General features: G+C 35.8%; 2 protein-coding genes across 3 annotated transcripts in view; one reads left to right on the forward strand and one right to left on the reverse strand.

Moving 5' to 3' along the window:
• Positions 1 to 12,761, forward strand: part of FBXL17 (F-box and leucine rich repeat protein 17) — a 487,222-nt gene that overhangs the window by 33,406 nt on the left and 441,055 nt on the right. The window lies entirely within an intron of this gene.
• Positions 5,924 to 6,376, reverse strand: LOC112915450 (U6 snRNA-associated Sm-like protein LSm8). Its single transcript, XM_025992808.2, has one exon. It carries the CDS (start codon positions 6,368 to 6,370, stop codon positions 6,080 to 6,082), a length of 291 nt encoding a protein of 96 aa, XP_025848593.1. The 5' UTR covers positions 6,371 to 6,376; the 3' UTR covers positions 5,924 to 6,079.

A 12,761-nucleotide genomic window follows, 5' to 3' on the forward strand; every position in this document is an offset into this window, starting at 1 on the left:
TTAAGTGCTAAGAGAAAAAATATCAACCAAGAATTCTATTTCTGGCAAAACTGTTCTTCAAGAATGAAGACAACAATAAGATATTTCCAGATAAAAAATGAAGGAACTTAGCCTAGCTAGTTCAGTTGGTAGAACATATATGATTTTTAATCTTGGGGTTGTAGGTTTGGGTCCCACTGTGGGTGTAGGGATTACTTAAAAAAATTAAAAAAATAAAAATCTTAAAAAATACATTGAGGGAATTCATTGTTAGGAGACCTGTCTTACAAGAAATGTTAAAAAAGCTTTACCTTTAGGCTAAATAAAAAAGACACTAGCTAGTAACTGAAAGCTGAATGAATAAAAAAATAACATGGTAACTGCATAGGTAAATATAAAAGATAGTTTTTCTTCACTTTTGGTTTGTGATTACTCATTTTTTCCTATGTAATTGAAAAAGAAGAACTATAGAGAAAATGGGTGAGAATAAAACTAGTTTCTCTGAAAATATTAATGACAAAGCTTTCAGTAGTCTAAGGGTAAAAAAAAGAGAAGCCTCAACTTACTAAATCAGAAATTTAAGTATGAACATTATCACCAACTTTATAGAAATAAAAAGGTTCTACAATAAAACGCTGAGCAGCTATACACCAGCAAACTGGTGTATATTCCTAGAAATACACAAATTACAAAAACCAACCCAAGAGGAAATAGAACATATGAATAGACCTACAAGTAAGGAAATTGAACCAGTAATAACAATCCTCCCAACAAAGAAAAGACAGAGACCAAATATTTGGCTTCCCGGGTGGATTTGCTCAAACATGTAAAGAATTAATATCACTCATCCTTAAACTCTTTGAGAATGTTTAAGAGAAAAAATAAATTAAAAAAAAATAAATTAAAAAAAAAAAAAAAAGAATGTTTAAGAGGCAGCAGTATTTCTAACTCCTATGAGGCCAGCATTACCCTGATTCTGAAGCCAGACAAGGACCAGAAAAGACAACTACAGAGCAATATCCTTAATGAGTATAAATGCAAAAATTCTCAACAAAATAGCAAACAGAAGCCAGCAGCATATTAAAAGTGATTTATTCCTTGATTGCAAGGGTGGGTTACCATATAAAAATCAATCTGACATACAACATTACTAGAATGGAGGAAGAAAAACTCACAATCATTTTATTGGTATAGAAAATACATTTGGTGATTCCAGTACTTGTCCATAATAAAATCACTCAAAGTAGGAATAGGATACTTCTTTTTTTTTTCTTTTTAAAGATTTTATTTATTCATGAGAGACACAGAGGCAGAGACACAGACAGAGGGAGAAGCCGGCTCCCTGTGAGGAACCCGATATGGGACTCAATCCCAGGACCCTGGGATCATGCCCTGAGCCAAAGGCAGACAGACAGACGCTCAACCACTGAGACACCCAGGAGACCCTGATTTGATTTGCCACTGCATGTAAAAGTTATGCTTACACTTAATTGTAGTCTATTAAGCGTGCAGTAACATCGTGTCTAAAACAATAATGTACATACCTTAATTATTAAAAGCTACTTTTCTTTTTTTAAATTTTTATTTATTTATTTATGATAGTCACACACAGAGAGAGAGAGAGGCAGAGACACAGGCAGAGGGAGAAGCGGGCTCCATGCATCGGGAGCCCGACGTGGGATTCGATCCCGGGTCTCCAGGATCGCGCCCTGCGCCAAAGGCAGGCGCTAAACCGCTGTGCCACCCAGGGATCCTAAAAGCTACTTTTCTTGCTGAAAACTGCTAACCATCATCTGAGCTTTCAGGGAGTCATAATCTTTTTTCAGGTGGAAGGTCTTGCCTCGATGTTGTTGCACTGACTAGGGTGTTGGTTGCTTAAGGTTGGGGTGGCTGTGGTAGTTGCTTAAAATAAGACAGTAGTGAAGTTTGCTGAATCAGTTGTTCCTTACTTCATGAATGATTTCTCTGTTGCATGCGAGGCTGTTTGATAGCATTTTACCTACTGTAGAACTTCTTTTGAAACTGGATTCAGTCCTCTCAAACCCTGCTGCTACTTTATCAGCCAATTTTATGTAATAGTCTAAATCCTTTGCTAAATCATTTCAATAATCTTCACAACATTTTTAGCAGGAGTAGATTCCGTCTTAAGAAACCACTTTCTTAGCTCATCCATAGGAAGCAACTCCTTATCTGTTAATGTTTTATCATGAGATTGAAGCAATTCAGTCACATCTTCAGGCTCCCCTTCTCATTCTGAAGAAAGTATAAATGTATATCCCTATGATCTTGTATTTGGTCCTGATTTTTTAAATGTGACACCTGAAGGATAAGCAATGTGAAAAACATGAACTGGACTTGATTAAAATAAAACATTTTGTGTTTCAATGGATACTCTCAAGGGGGGAACAGGCAACCCATAAAATGGAGAAAATATTTGCAAATCATATATTTGGAAAGAGTTTAATAACATCAGATCGACAAAACCCCTCCCAAGAACTCAATTGAAAAATGAACAAAATACCTGAATAGACCTTTATCCAAGGAAGAGATACAATTGGCTCAACATCATTAGCCATTAGAGAATTGCAATCAAAAGCAGGATGAGATACCACTTTACACCTACTCTGACGTAAATAAAGCCCAACAAACCCAAAAAACAAATAACAAAGTGTTGCTTTGGATGTGGAGGAATTAGAACTTTGTACATTGCTGGTGGGAATGTAAAATGGTACACCTGGTGTGGAAAACATTTTGATGGTTCCCCAAAAGATTATACACAGAATTACCATATGACTCAGCAATTCCACCCTAAATATATACCCCCAAAATTGAAAACATTGACTGAAATAGCTACTTGTTTCTGTTAATTTTCATAGCAACATTATTCATAAGAGTCAAGATGTGGAAACAACCCAGGTGTCCATTGAGAGATGAGTGAGTAAACAATAATATAATATATGTAATGGAATATTATCCAGCCATTTAATGGAATGAAATGCTGATGCAGGTTACCACATGAAGGAATCTTGAAAACATGCAGAGTTAGATAGGCAAGACACAAAGAACAAATGTAGTATGATTCTACTTATATAAAATACCTAAAATAGACAAATTCATAGAGATATAACGTAGAGGTTTTCAAGGAGTGGGGGAAGAAGGGAATGGGGAGTTGTTGTTTAATGGGTAGAGAGTTTGGGGTGATGATAGTTTTAGAAATAGGTGGTGATGGTTGCCTAACACTGAATGTGATCAAGGTCACTGAATTATATACCTAAATATGACCAAAATGGCAATTTTTATGTTCTATATATTTTATCCCACTAAAGGAGAAGAGAAATACGTTTTTAGGTTCTAGATTTGTATAAGATGAAGGAAAATAGTCCGTCTGTCCCTCTAATCTATCTTTATGTGTCCCAGTGATGTTCAGTCAGTTAGGGAATGAGCAGGTATGTATTGAGCATCTACCATGTATTAGGCATTATTTGTATATTCTAATTATATGTTCATATGTTTAATTTCTTTTTTGATTCACATCCACTCTATGAGTTAGGTGTTAATCCTTTTTTATAGATGAGGAAGCAGTTACAGAGAGATAATAAGTAATTTATCTGAGGTGAAGTAGTAAGTGGTAGGACTGACATTCGTATCCAAGGGTGTCTTGTGTTCATTCTAAATTGATTTAGTTCTTTCCCTCCACTTTTTAGATGATATGGCACATGTTTTTATCCCTATAATAATAATTAATGTTTATAAAAGAAGACTGAAAAACTAGAGATCGTTGAAAAGCCTTTTTTTTAAAAATCAAAACCATTATGTTTAATTAAAGGATATTTTAAGTATTCTCTTTCTAAATTAGAATCACGGTTGGCAAAAGGAAGAATATATATATATGTTGGGTGTTTTTTGTATATGCTACATAGTTTAATCTTTACAACAGCACGGAGGTGATATTTCAAGATGAAAAATGGAATCTCTTGTAAGTTAAGTAAGTTGCCTGAGTTCACATAGCTGGGAAGATATGGAGCCAGTATTCTCTTTAAAATCTGCATGAGTCATATCATGTGGTATCATGTCCAGGATTTTTAAAAAAATATTTGAGAGAAAGAGCACAAATCAGTGTGGGGGGGGGGGGGCGGGCAGAAAGAGAGAGAGAGAAGCAGATTCTCCACTGATCCTGACATGAGGCTGGATCCCGGGACCCTAAGATCATGATCTGAGCTGAAGCAGACAGACACTTAACTCACTGAGCCACGCAGGTGCACCTCATGTCTAGGATTTTAAGCTGTGATATCCAGTTCTAGAGAGTCCAATGACTAGAGAGTATTTTTCATCTATAACTAGAAATGTAGAGTCTTTATATAATGCCAAGAGGCTTCTTTTTTTCCTAGAAATTCATCTTTATAGCATTTCTGAAAATTCCCTTTGCATAGATCCTAATGAATGCCTTTCTAATAGCTTACATCTTTACCTATTAAAAATAATTAGTAATGATATATAAACATTTCTTAAGCCCTTTAAAAAATATTTTATTTATTTATTCATGGGAGACACAGAGAAAGGGAGAGAGAGGCAGAGACACAGGCAGAGGGAGAAGCAGGCTCCACGCTGGGAGCCTGACATGGGACTCGATCCTGGGACTCCAGGATCATGCCCTGGTTTGAAGGCAGGCACTAAACCACTGAGCCACTCAGGGATCCCCAGTAGCTTTGTGTAGAACATGATTTTTCCAGTACAGATCTTCATCGGCTTACTGTGGGATTATATTCGATGAACTGTTTGTAAATTGAAAATCCCCTTGCTTAGAACCCTTATATTAGCTTACAGTCAGGCAAAATCATGTAATACAAAGTTTATTTTATAATAAAGTCTTGAATATCTCATATAATTTATTAAAGTGAAAAACGGAATGGCTCTCGGGGTACAGAATGATTGTAAGTGTACAGGTCGTGTACCATCATGATTGTGTGGCCGCTGGGAATTGCAGTTCCTGCTGCTGCCCCGTGTCAGGAGAGTCTATGCATAATGGCCCGGCTGGAAAAAGATCAAAGTTCAAAATTCAAAGTATGGTTTCTACTGAACTCGTATTGATTTCACACCATCTCAAAGTAATCATAAGTCAAACCATCCTAATTTAGGGACCATACTGTTGTCTTACCCAAAACTCGTTCAACAGCAGCTTTTTATGGCTTGCTTTCACTGAATGAAAAATTATTCAACCTAGTTTTTATAGCTACAGCTTTCTTTTTTCTTCTCATTTAAGCCAGTTTATTTATTTCTTAATGTAATTATGTTATAAAAATTAGTAAAAACCAGTTTGGGAACAAATTTCCCTACTTCTTGGCAGTTTTTTTCTTACTTTTATTGGCACTTGCTATTTCAGGGTGTTGATTTTTTAATGTGGTAAAATACACATAACACTTACCATTTTAACCATTTTTAAGCAAACAATTCAGTGGCATTATGTTTATTTACAGTGTTGTGTAACCATCACCAATATCTATTTCTAGAGCTTTTTCATCATTTCAAAGAGTAATTCTATACCAATTAAATAATTACTTTGTATTATCCCTGCCTTTCTTCCTCATCTCCCAGTAAGCTCTGCTTTTGTTCTGTTTTTGTAAATTCTAGGTCTATTCTAGTTATCCTATAGAAGTGGAATTATACAAGATTAATTATTTTGTGTTTGGCTTATTTCACTTAGCATGTTTTCAAGGTTCATGTATGTTGTAGCATATAATAGTTTCATTCGTTTCCATGGCTGAATGATATGCCATTGTATGTATAAGCTACATTTTTTTTCTATTTGTTGATGGACACTTAATAGGTTCTGTGTTTTTAAAGTTAAGTTGGAAAATTTTTAATCACAATATTTCTTAGTTGAAACAGTGACAGAATTTTTGTGTATTGATGGTAAAATAGCATTTTTGTTGGTTTTTTTTTCAAGGAAATGTAGAAATATTTTAATTTACATATCATATTACAATGAATCAATATGAAGTCAAAAGTCCAAAATTACATTCATAAAAATTCCATACATCATCCTCAGAATAATCAGTTTCTATACAAAGATTTACAGATGTCCAGTGTATGTAATTCTTCCTCAGTGTGCTACAGAGTTTAGAAGTTCTGCTCGAATATTCCCCAAATCAAGCGCAGAATCTGTCTCTTCATCAATTTCTCCAATGACTGCAACATTGTCACCTCTTATGATGTATAACCCTAGCACCACTTGTTCTACTCCCTGTGAAGAGCTGAACACTCGTTCATGGCTTTCATCCAAAATCAAATTAATGGTCTGGTCAAACCCTTTCAGTGTTCCCACAATCATCCTTCCATCGGAAGTGATCACTGCGACGGTTCGGTTGATGTAGTTCTCCAGGGCGGACGTCATGATGCTCGGGCCGACGCGCTGCGCTGCACCTTTGTTGGTTTTCTAAAAAAAATCTTTTCAATGTGTAATAGATTAATCCAATGATCATTCTGTATATGTTAAAATATATCATTCCATATATGAATTTTCATTTACTCTGAGTTTTAATTATATACCATTGCAATACAATGAAAAGTAATTAGTATTGGTACATATTTTGGGAGTTTATGTGGCATATTTTCATTGTATTGAGTGGAATGTTTTTTAAAAAAGGCAAAGTTGCATGATACAAGTGTAGGGAAAATATTCAAATTTACGTCCTTAAAGTGGGTCAGATGAGTGGCATTTTGAAAAATTTGCCTTGCTTTCTTCCATATCTCATTGTCTGTGCTACTGTACTACTAATGACGAAACTAATGAGTCAAATTATAAAATTGTCCTTAAGATTTTAGAAATATGAACAGATTTTATAAATATGAACAGCATACTACTGGGTAAAGTTGTTAAAAGACATAGATTGAATTTTATTAACTGTTCTTATTTGCACGTGTATAATAATTATAGTAACAGATTGGGAATGGAAGGTAGAAGGAATAACTTTCCTTATCTAGTGAAGGCAGCATATTTTAAAAATCTTTTCTTTATATTGGTTTTGAGCAACTTTCATGTGGCATTGGAAAACCTAATTTTGTTTTTATCCCATAACATTGTTGTGGTTTCAGGTGTCTAGATTCATTGTCCATTGAACTATGCTCTTCCTAAGGTGTTTGTTTTATTATAAAAATCACCTGGTGATAACAGATATTTTATTTATTTTTATTTTTTATTTTTTTAAATAAATTTCTTTTTTATTGGTGTTCAATTTACCAACATACAGAATAACACCCAGTGCTCATCCTGTCAAGTGCCCCCCCCCAATGCCCGTCACCCATTCACCCCCCCCCCCCCCTCCACCATCCCTAGTTCGTTTCCCAGAGTTAGGAGTCTTTATGTTCTGTCTCCCTTTCTGATATTTCCCACATATTTCTTCTCCCTTCCCTTATATTCCCTTTCACTATTATTTATATTCCCCAAATGAATGAGAACATATAATGTTTGTCCTTCTCCTATTGACTTACTTCACTTCACTCAGCATAATACCCTCCAGGATAACAGATATTTTTAAAAAGATTTATTTATTTATTTTAGAGAGAATGTGAGCAGGTCAGGGAGGGGCAGATGGAGAAGGAGAGAGAATCTCAAGCAGACTCCCCACTCAGTGTGGAGCTCTGTGTGGGGCTCAGTCGCACAACCCTGAGATCATGACCTGAACCAAGAGTTAGCTGATTAACCGACTGAGCCACCGAGGTGCCCCACAGGTGGTTTTTTAAAATAGATTCTCTTTTATAAATTCTCAAGGGTGGTGTGCAATATTTTAATTAAAATTTGAGATGGTGGGAAAATCATCTCCCAACATTGTAGAAAAGTTTGAAAAATACCTTTGGATGTTTGTGAGCAAATTTGTGAATAATCTTGGATGATTATTATAAAGAAGAAGAGAATGAATCAAGAGTAATCCACTTTCTATTTATTTTCTTCAGTCTATTTGTAGTTCTGATTGCTGTTACATGTGAAAATGAACTATGGCTTCATGGGTGGATGGAGTGGATTCTTTCAAGTGACAGAGTCATCACAGCACCCTTTTATTAAACACTTTCCTTCAGGATTGACTAGTGGATGCCTTTGACACATTATTATTCTTGAGTTACAGAGGGTTTTTCTATCACTATTCATCTGACTTTCACCTTTCATAGTTACCCAGATACTGAACTGATGTTGGTAAAAATTCAGAACCTCTTAAATGATACACTTGCGTTCTATGTCTTAGGTCCATAAGACCATTTACTTGGGTGAAGAGTGAGAGTTAGGATTCTTACTTGGCATGAGTGCCAGATTGAGTAGCAATGAAGGGCAGGCTGAGTGAGAATGGAGAGGTATGGTTGGAGCTAAAATTCCACAAAGTTGATAATCTCCATTACCCGGAAGGGCCCTTAGGCAGCAGTTTTCTGTATTCAACCAAGGTAAGTGGTGATATTCATCTAGTCAACATCAAGCAGATAGGTATTTTTATCTGATGATGAGTAGTTATCATTTCAGAGTGTTCTGTGGTAAGGTACAAGGTAATTATGGAGATAATTTTGAGGTGTTTGTAGATCCTTTAGGTACTGATTTTTGTTGGGATAAGAATTAATGGGGGTAAACTATTGATACAGGAGGAGATGGATTATAATTTAGGGTTTCCTACCTTGGCACTGGTTCCTGTGGAGGTTTCTTCTAGTGGGTTTCTGCTCTGGCAGGTTATTTTTCTATGTCTACCCCTTTATTTTCTATTTTCTACCCCTTTGCCTCTCCAATTTTGGGGACAATAGTTTTCCTTGTAACCTCACTTCTCTAAGAAGAGTTGTTGATTTTTCAGTTCAACTTTTTACTTGTTGTTAGTATGGAGTAGTGACTTCTAAGTTCCTCACATGGTGGCCTGGAAGCTTCAGGTTGATTTTTATTATTTTTTTTAAAGGCATTACTATTACTGTATGATGATCTTGATCTTGTTTACACTCAGTTTTTCCTTTAATATGATATAGTTGTGGAAAGTCCAAGGTTTCTAACTTGAGTAATCTAGAATAGGCCTTATACTGGGGCTTGGTTCTTACTCCATAGTACCACCTTTTTGGTATCTTATTTGGTCACCAGGGCTCATCACGTAGGGCCAGAGCTTCAGTGTCTCTAGCACTGTCTTTCTGAATAGAGAATTCCATTCCATACTGCTTCTGTGGTTTTTAGGTAGAGGACTAATTGAACTAAATTTAGGGCATGCTGACAGGGATATTCATGTAGGCTTTGGTTGATGTCTTCTGAATGTTTTCTGTGGACGATGAACAAGATAGTTGTAGCACTGAGAGATCTGAACAACATTAGCAAAACTGGGAAATATACCTGGTAAAATGATTGATTCTCCAATGCTTGGAGAGTCTGGAACCTTAGGATATTTATGGTTGGGGTAATGTAATTAGTTCAGATAGGCCTATTATGCTCAGTGATGACGTCTAAAATAGACTATCAGTTTCTGCAGTGAGAATAAATGACAGTAATTATTCCCTGAGGCACGCTTTTCTGATAAGTTTCTGGGGCTCTCCTGCTGCTAATGTCTGTTGAGCCATCCACATCATTCTTATTTGCGTGTGGCTATCCATGCAGCTCCTACTTATGTGGAAAGTCACTTGTTTGTATATAAATCCACCAGAGAGACTTGCTAAAGTCAAAATACCAGGTAATCAGCCTAGGTCTTTCTCAAAGGCTTCAGTGGTGTGACTTACCTGTGTTAACCTGAGACTCTGACAACTTGTCTGCCCAAACTAATGGCCTTAGACATTAAGGCCCCCCCAGATACTTCGTTCACTGCTCCTGTATAGATTCTGTTGTATTTTTCAGTGATCTGGTTGGTGTGCTAAGTGTTGAGGCCTCCTTACTTCTTAGGATCTGAACAAATTAACAAGAGAAGGGAATAGGGATGGAGTTGTCAATTCAACTTTATTACTCGGAAAGGCTAGATTGGAGAATATTGCTTAGAAATAGAGTTAAACGGGCTTGTTAACTCAACTCTGGAATTTGTCTGGCAGACTCACTCATCAGCTAAGCCAGACCAGCAGAGTGGCCTGCAAATGTAGAAGGGATGCTTGTTTTGGGCAGTTTGTTTCCAGGAGGTAAAAGGATAATTATTAAACACAAACTAATCAGTGTAGAGACAAGGAATTAGACTAATTGAACTTTCTTCAGAAGAAGGAAGCATTTACCTTCCAAGCCCATCTATATTTTCTTGATTTATCCATTTTAGACGACCTCGGCTGATTCCTTACTATGGGAGATGAGAATTTAGCTTAGTTATCCTTCCCTGTCTCCTATTCTCTCATCCTCCCAACATAATTCTTTAATAATTTTGATTAAGTATTTGGTATTTACATTTTACAATTTTGTACCTACTTTTTTTTCTCTATGGAATTTTGTTATTGAAATTAATAGATGTCTTTTCATCTCCTTTAGTTTACTTATTTTTAATGGTCTCCACACAAATGGAACTAAAAGCTTTTCCACAATTGCATTAATATATCAAGATATGTAGATACTTAGTCAAATATATCTTCTTAGAGCAGCTTTTCCCGGGATAGTCTGAAGGCTCCATTTTGAACTTTTTGTATACCAGTGTTCTTGCATTAATGGTCATCTGAGTATCTTAACCATTATCATTATCCTTAAGGTTTTCCTGATCATGTAGCTGTATTAGATATCCTATTACCTAGATGTCAAATCTTCTTTTTCTTGGTATATTCTTGTCTTGTAGAGCACAGATTCTGATAAAGAATGTATGGGAGGTAAATCTTTTGAGAACTTGCATGTCTGAAAACATCTCTGTACTATCCTTACACTTAATTCATAGGTGAATCCTGACTATAGGATTCTAGGTTTGAAGTACTTTTCCTTCAGAATTTGATGGCATTGCTTTGTTGCTTTCTTTCAGTGTTATCATTAAGAAGTTTGATGGCTTTTTAATCCTAATCCTTTGTACGAAATGTTTGTGTCTTGAAGTCTGTAGAATCTTTTTTTAATACTCTTTAATTCTGACATTTTATGTTGATTTGCCTTGCCATGGGTCTGTTTTTGTCCTTTGTGCTGGATATGTGAGTGAGCCCTTTCAGTTCATAACCTTTCATCCTGAAACATTTTATAGATTTATTTATTTGAATTTCTTCATTTTCACCTTATTAACTTTCACATCATCCCTCTATTTTTAGTAGTATGCTCTTGCTGTCCGCTATGCATGGTGTAGCCTAGTCCAGAAACTCTGTGTTTTACTCATCCCAGTGAACTCCAGTCTTTTGCTATTGTGGAGAATGGGCTTTGCAGTGATGGGGAAGTGATCTGAGTGGTTAACTACTTCTTAAATAGACTCTAAAGAACCTTGGTGTTTTTAATGCTAACTTCACCCTCAATGCCCAACCTGTGTGAGCCTATGAGGTGTTTTGTAATTATTATCAAGTTGTTTTTCCACTTTCCCCACTATTGGCTTTGAAGTCAGCATTTCTAGGTTTATGTAACATGCTGTTGTATATTTGTTCTAGAAATATATGTGCCTCTTTTATGCATTATAAGATCTGGTAGTGGATCTAATGAATATAATGAATACTGATGAACAAAAATGGTATTTCATGATGTCTGCAACAGCAGTAATATAAAATTATCTTTGATATCTTGTTCAAAGTCACATGTACTGTTAAACTATTGTGATTTTTTTTGTTACATTAATTAGTGAAGCAATTAATATGAAAATAAAAATGTACTCCCTTTTTCTCATCTGCTTTCCTGGCATCCCTGCAGTCTAACTGTGGACCCAATTCAGAATTCCTGAATTAACTGGATCATGGTGATGTGAGACCATAATCATGATTTCCTGTATTTTGTTCATTTTTCAAAGAGGCTTCTTTACATCATGTAACTAAGATCAGTCTTTATTTTTTTCTCACATTTATTTAAATTTATTTTTTATTGGTGTTCAGTTTGCCAACATATAGAATAACACCCAGTGCTCATCCCATCAAGTGCCCCCCTCAGTGCCTGTCACCCAGTCACCCCCACCCCCCCACCCACCTCCCTTTCTACTCCTACTTCGTTTCCAGAGTTAGGAGTCTCTCACGTTCTAAGATCAGTCTTCATTCAACAACTATTTACTGAGTATCAGCTAAGTTAAGCATAAGACACTGAGCTCCAGGGGTAGTTAGTTATTAGGCAAACTTCTTCATAGAGTTTACATCTCTAGTGGAATATATAATTGGTTATAGTGTGGCTGAGATGAAAATAACATAGTATAACTGTATCAGCACTCCTGGAAAAATAACTGAATTCACATATCATTACTTTACTTGAAAGAGAGCTTGAAAGTTTTAATTACTAAAGTAACATTTATTTTTAAAAAGATCTGAGAAGATTGGTAGGAAAAAAAACATGCTACACTAATCACAAAAAAAGCGCCATTAACACCATGATGTAATTTCAGTCTCTTTTATAAACACACATGCAATATATATATATATTTAAATATGTATAATTTGCTTACAAAAATTGGATTATATTATATTTTTTAAAATTTTTATTTATTTATGATAGTCACACACAGAGAGAGAGAGAGAGAGAGAGAGAGGCAGAGACACAGGCAGAGGGAGAAGCAGGCTCCATGCACCGGGAGCCCGACGTGGGATTCGATCCCGGGTCTCCAGGATCGTGCCCTGGGCCAAAGGCAGGCACCAAACCGCTGTGCCACCCAGGGATCCCAATAATTGGATTATATTATAAAAACTTGTGTAAAATTTTCATTTTTGTCTAG

The sequence above is a fragment of the Vulpes vulpes genome, chromosome 14 (genome assembly GCF_048418805.1).
Source record: "Vulpes vulpes isolate BD-2025 chromosome 14, VulVul3, whole genome shotgun sequence".
Classification (NCBI taxonomy): domain Eukaryota; kingdom Metazoa; phylum Chordata; class Mammalia; order Carnivora; family Canidae; genus Vulpes; species Vulpes vulpes.

Bases quoted from the DNA above. Each gene is read 5' to 3' on its own strand.
- LOC112915450 (XM_025992808.2), bottom strand. From the start codon at position 6,370: ATGACGTCCGCCCTGGAGAACTACATCAACCGAACCGTCGCAGTGATC.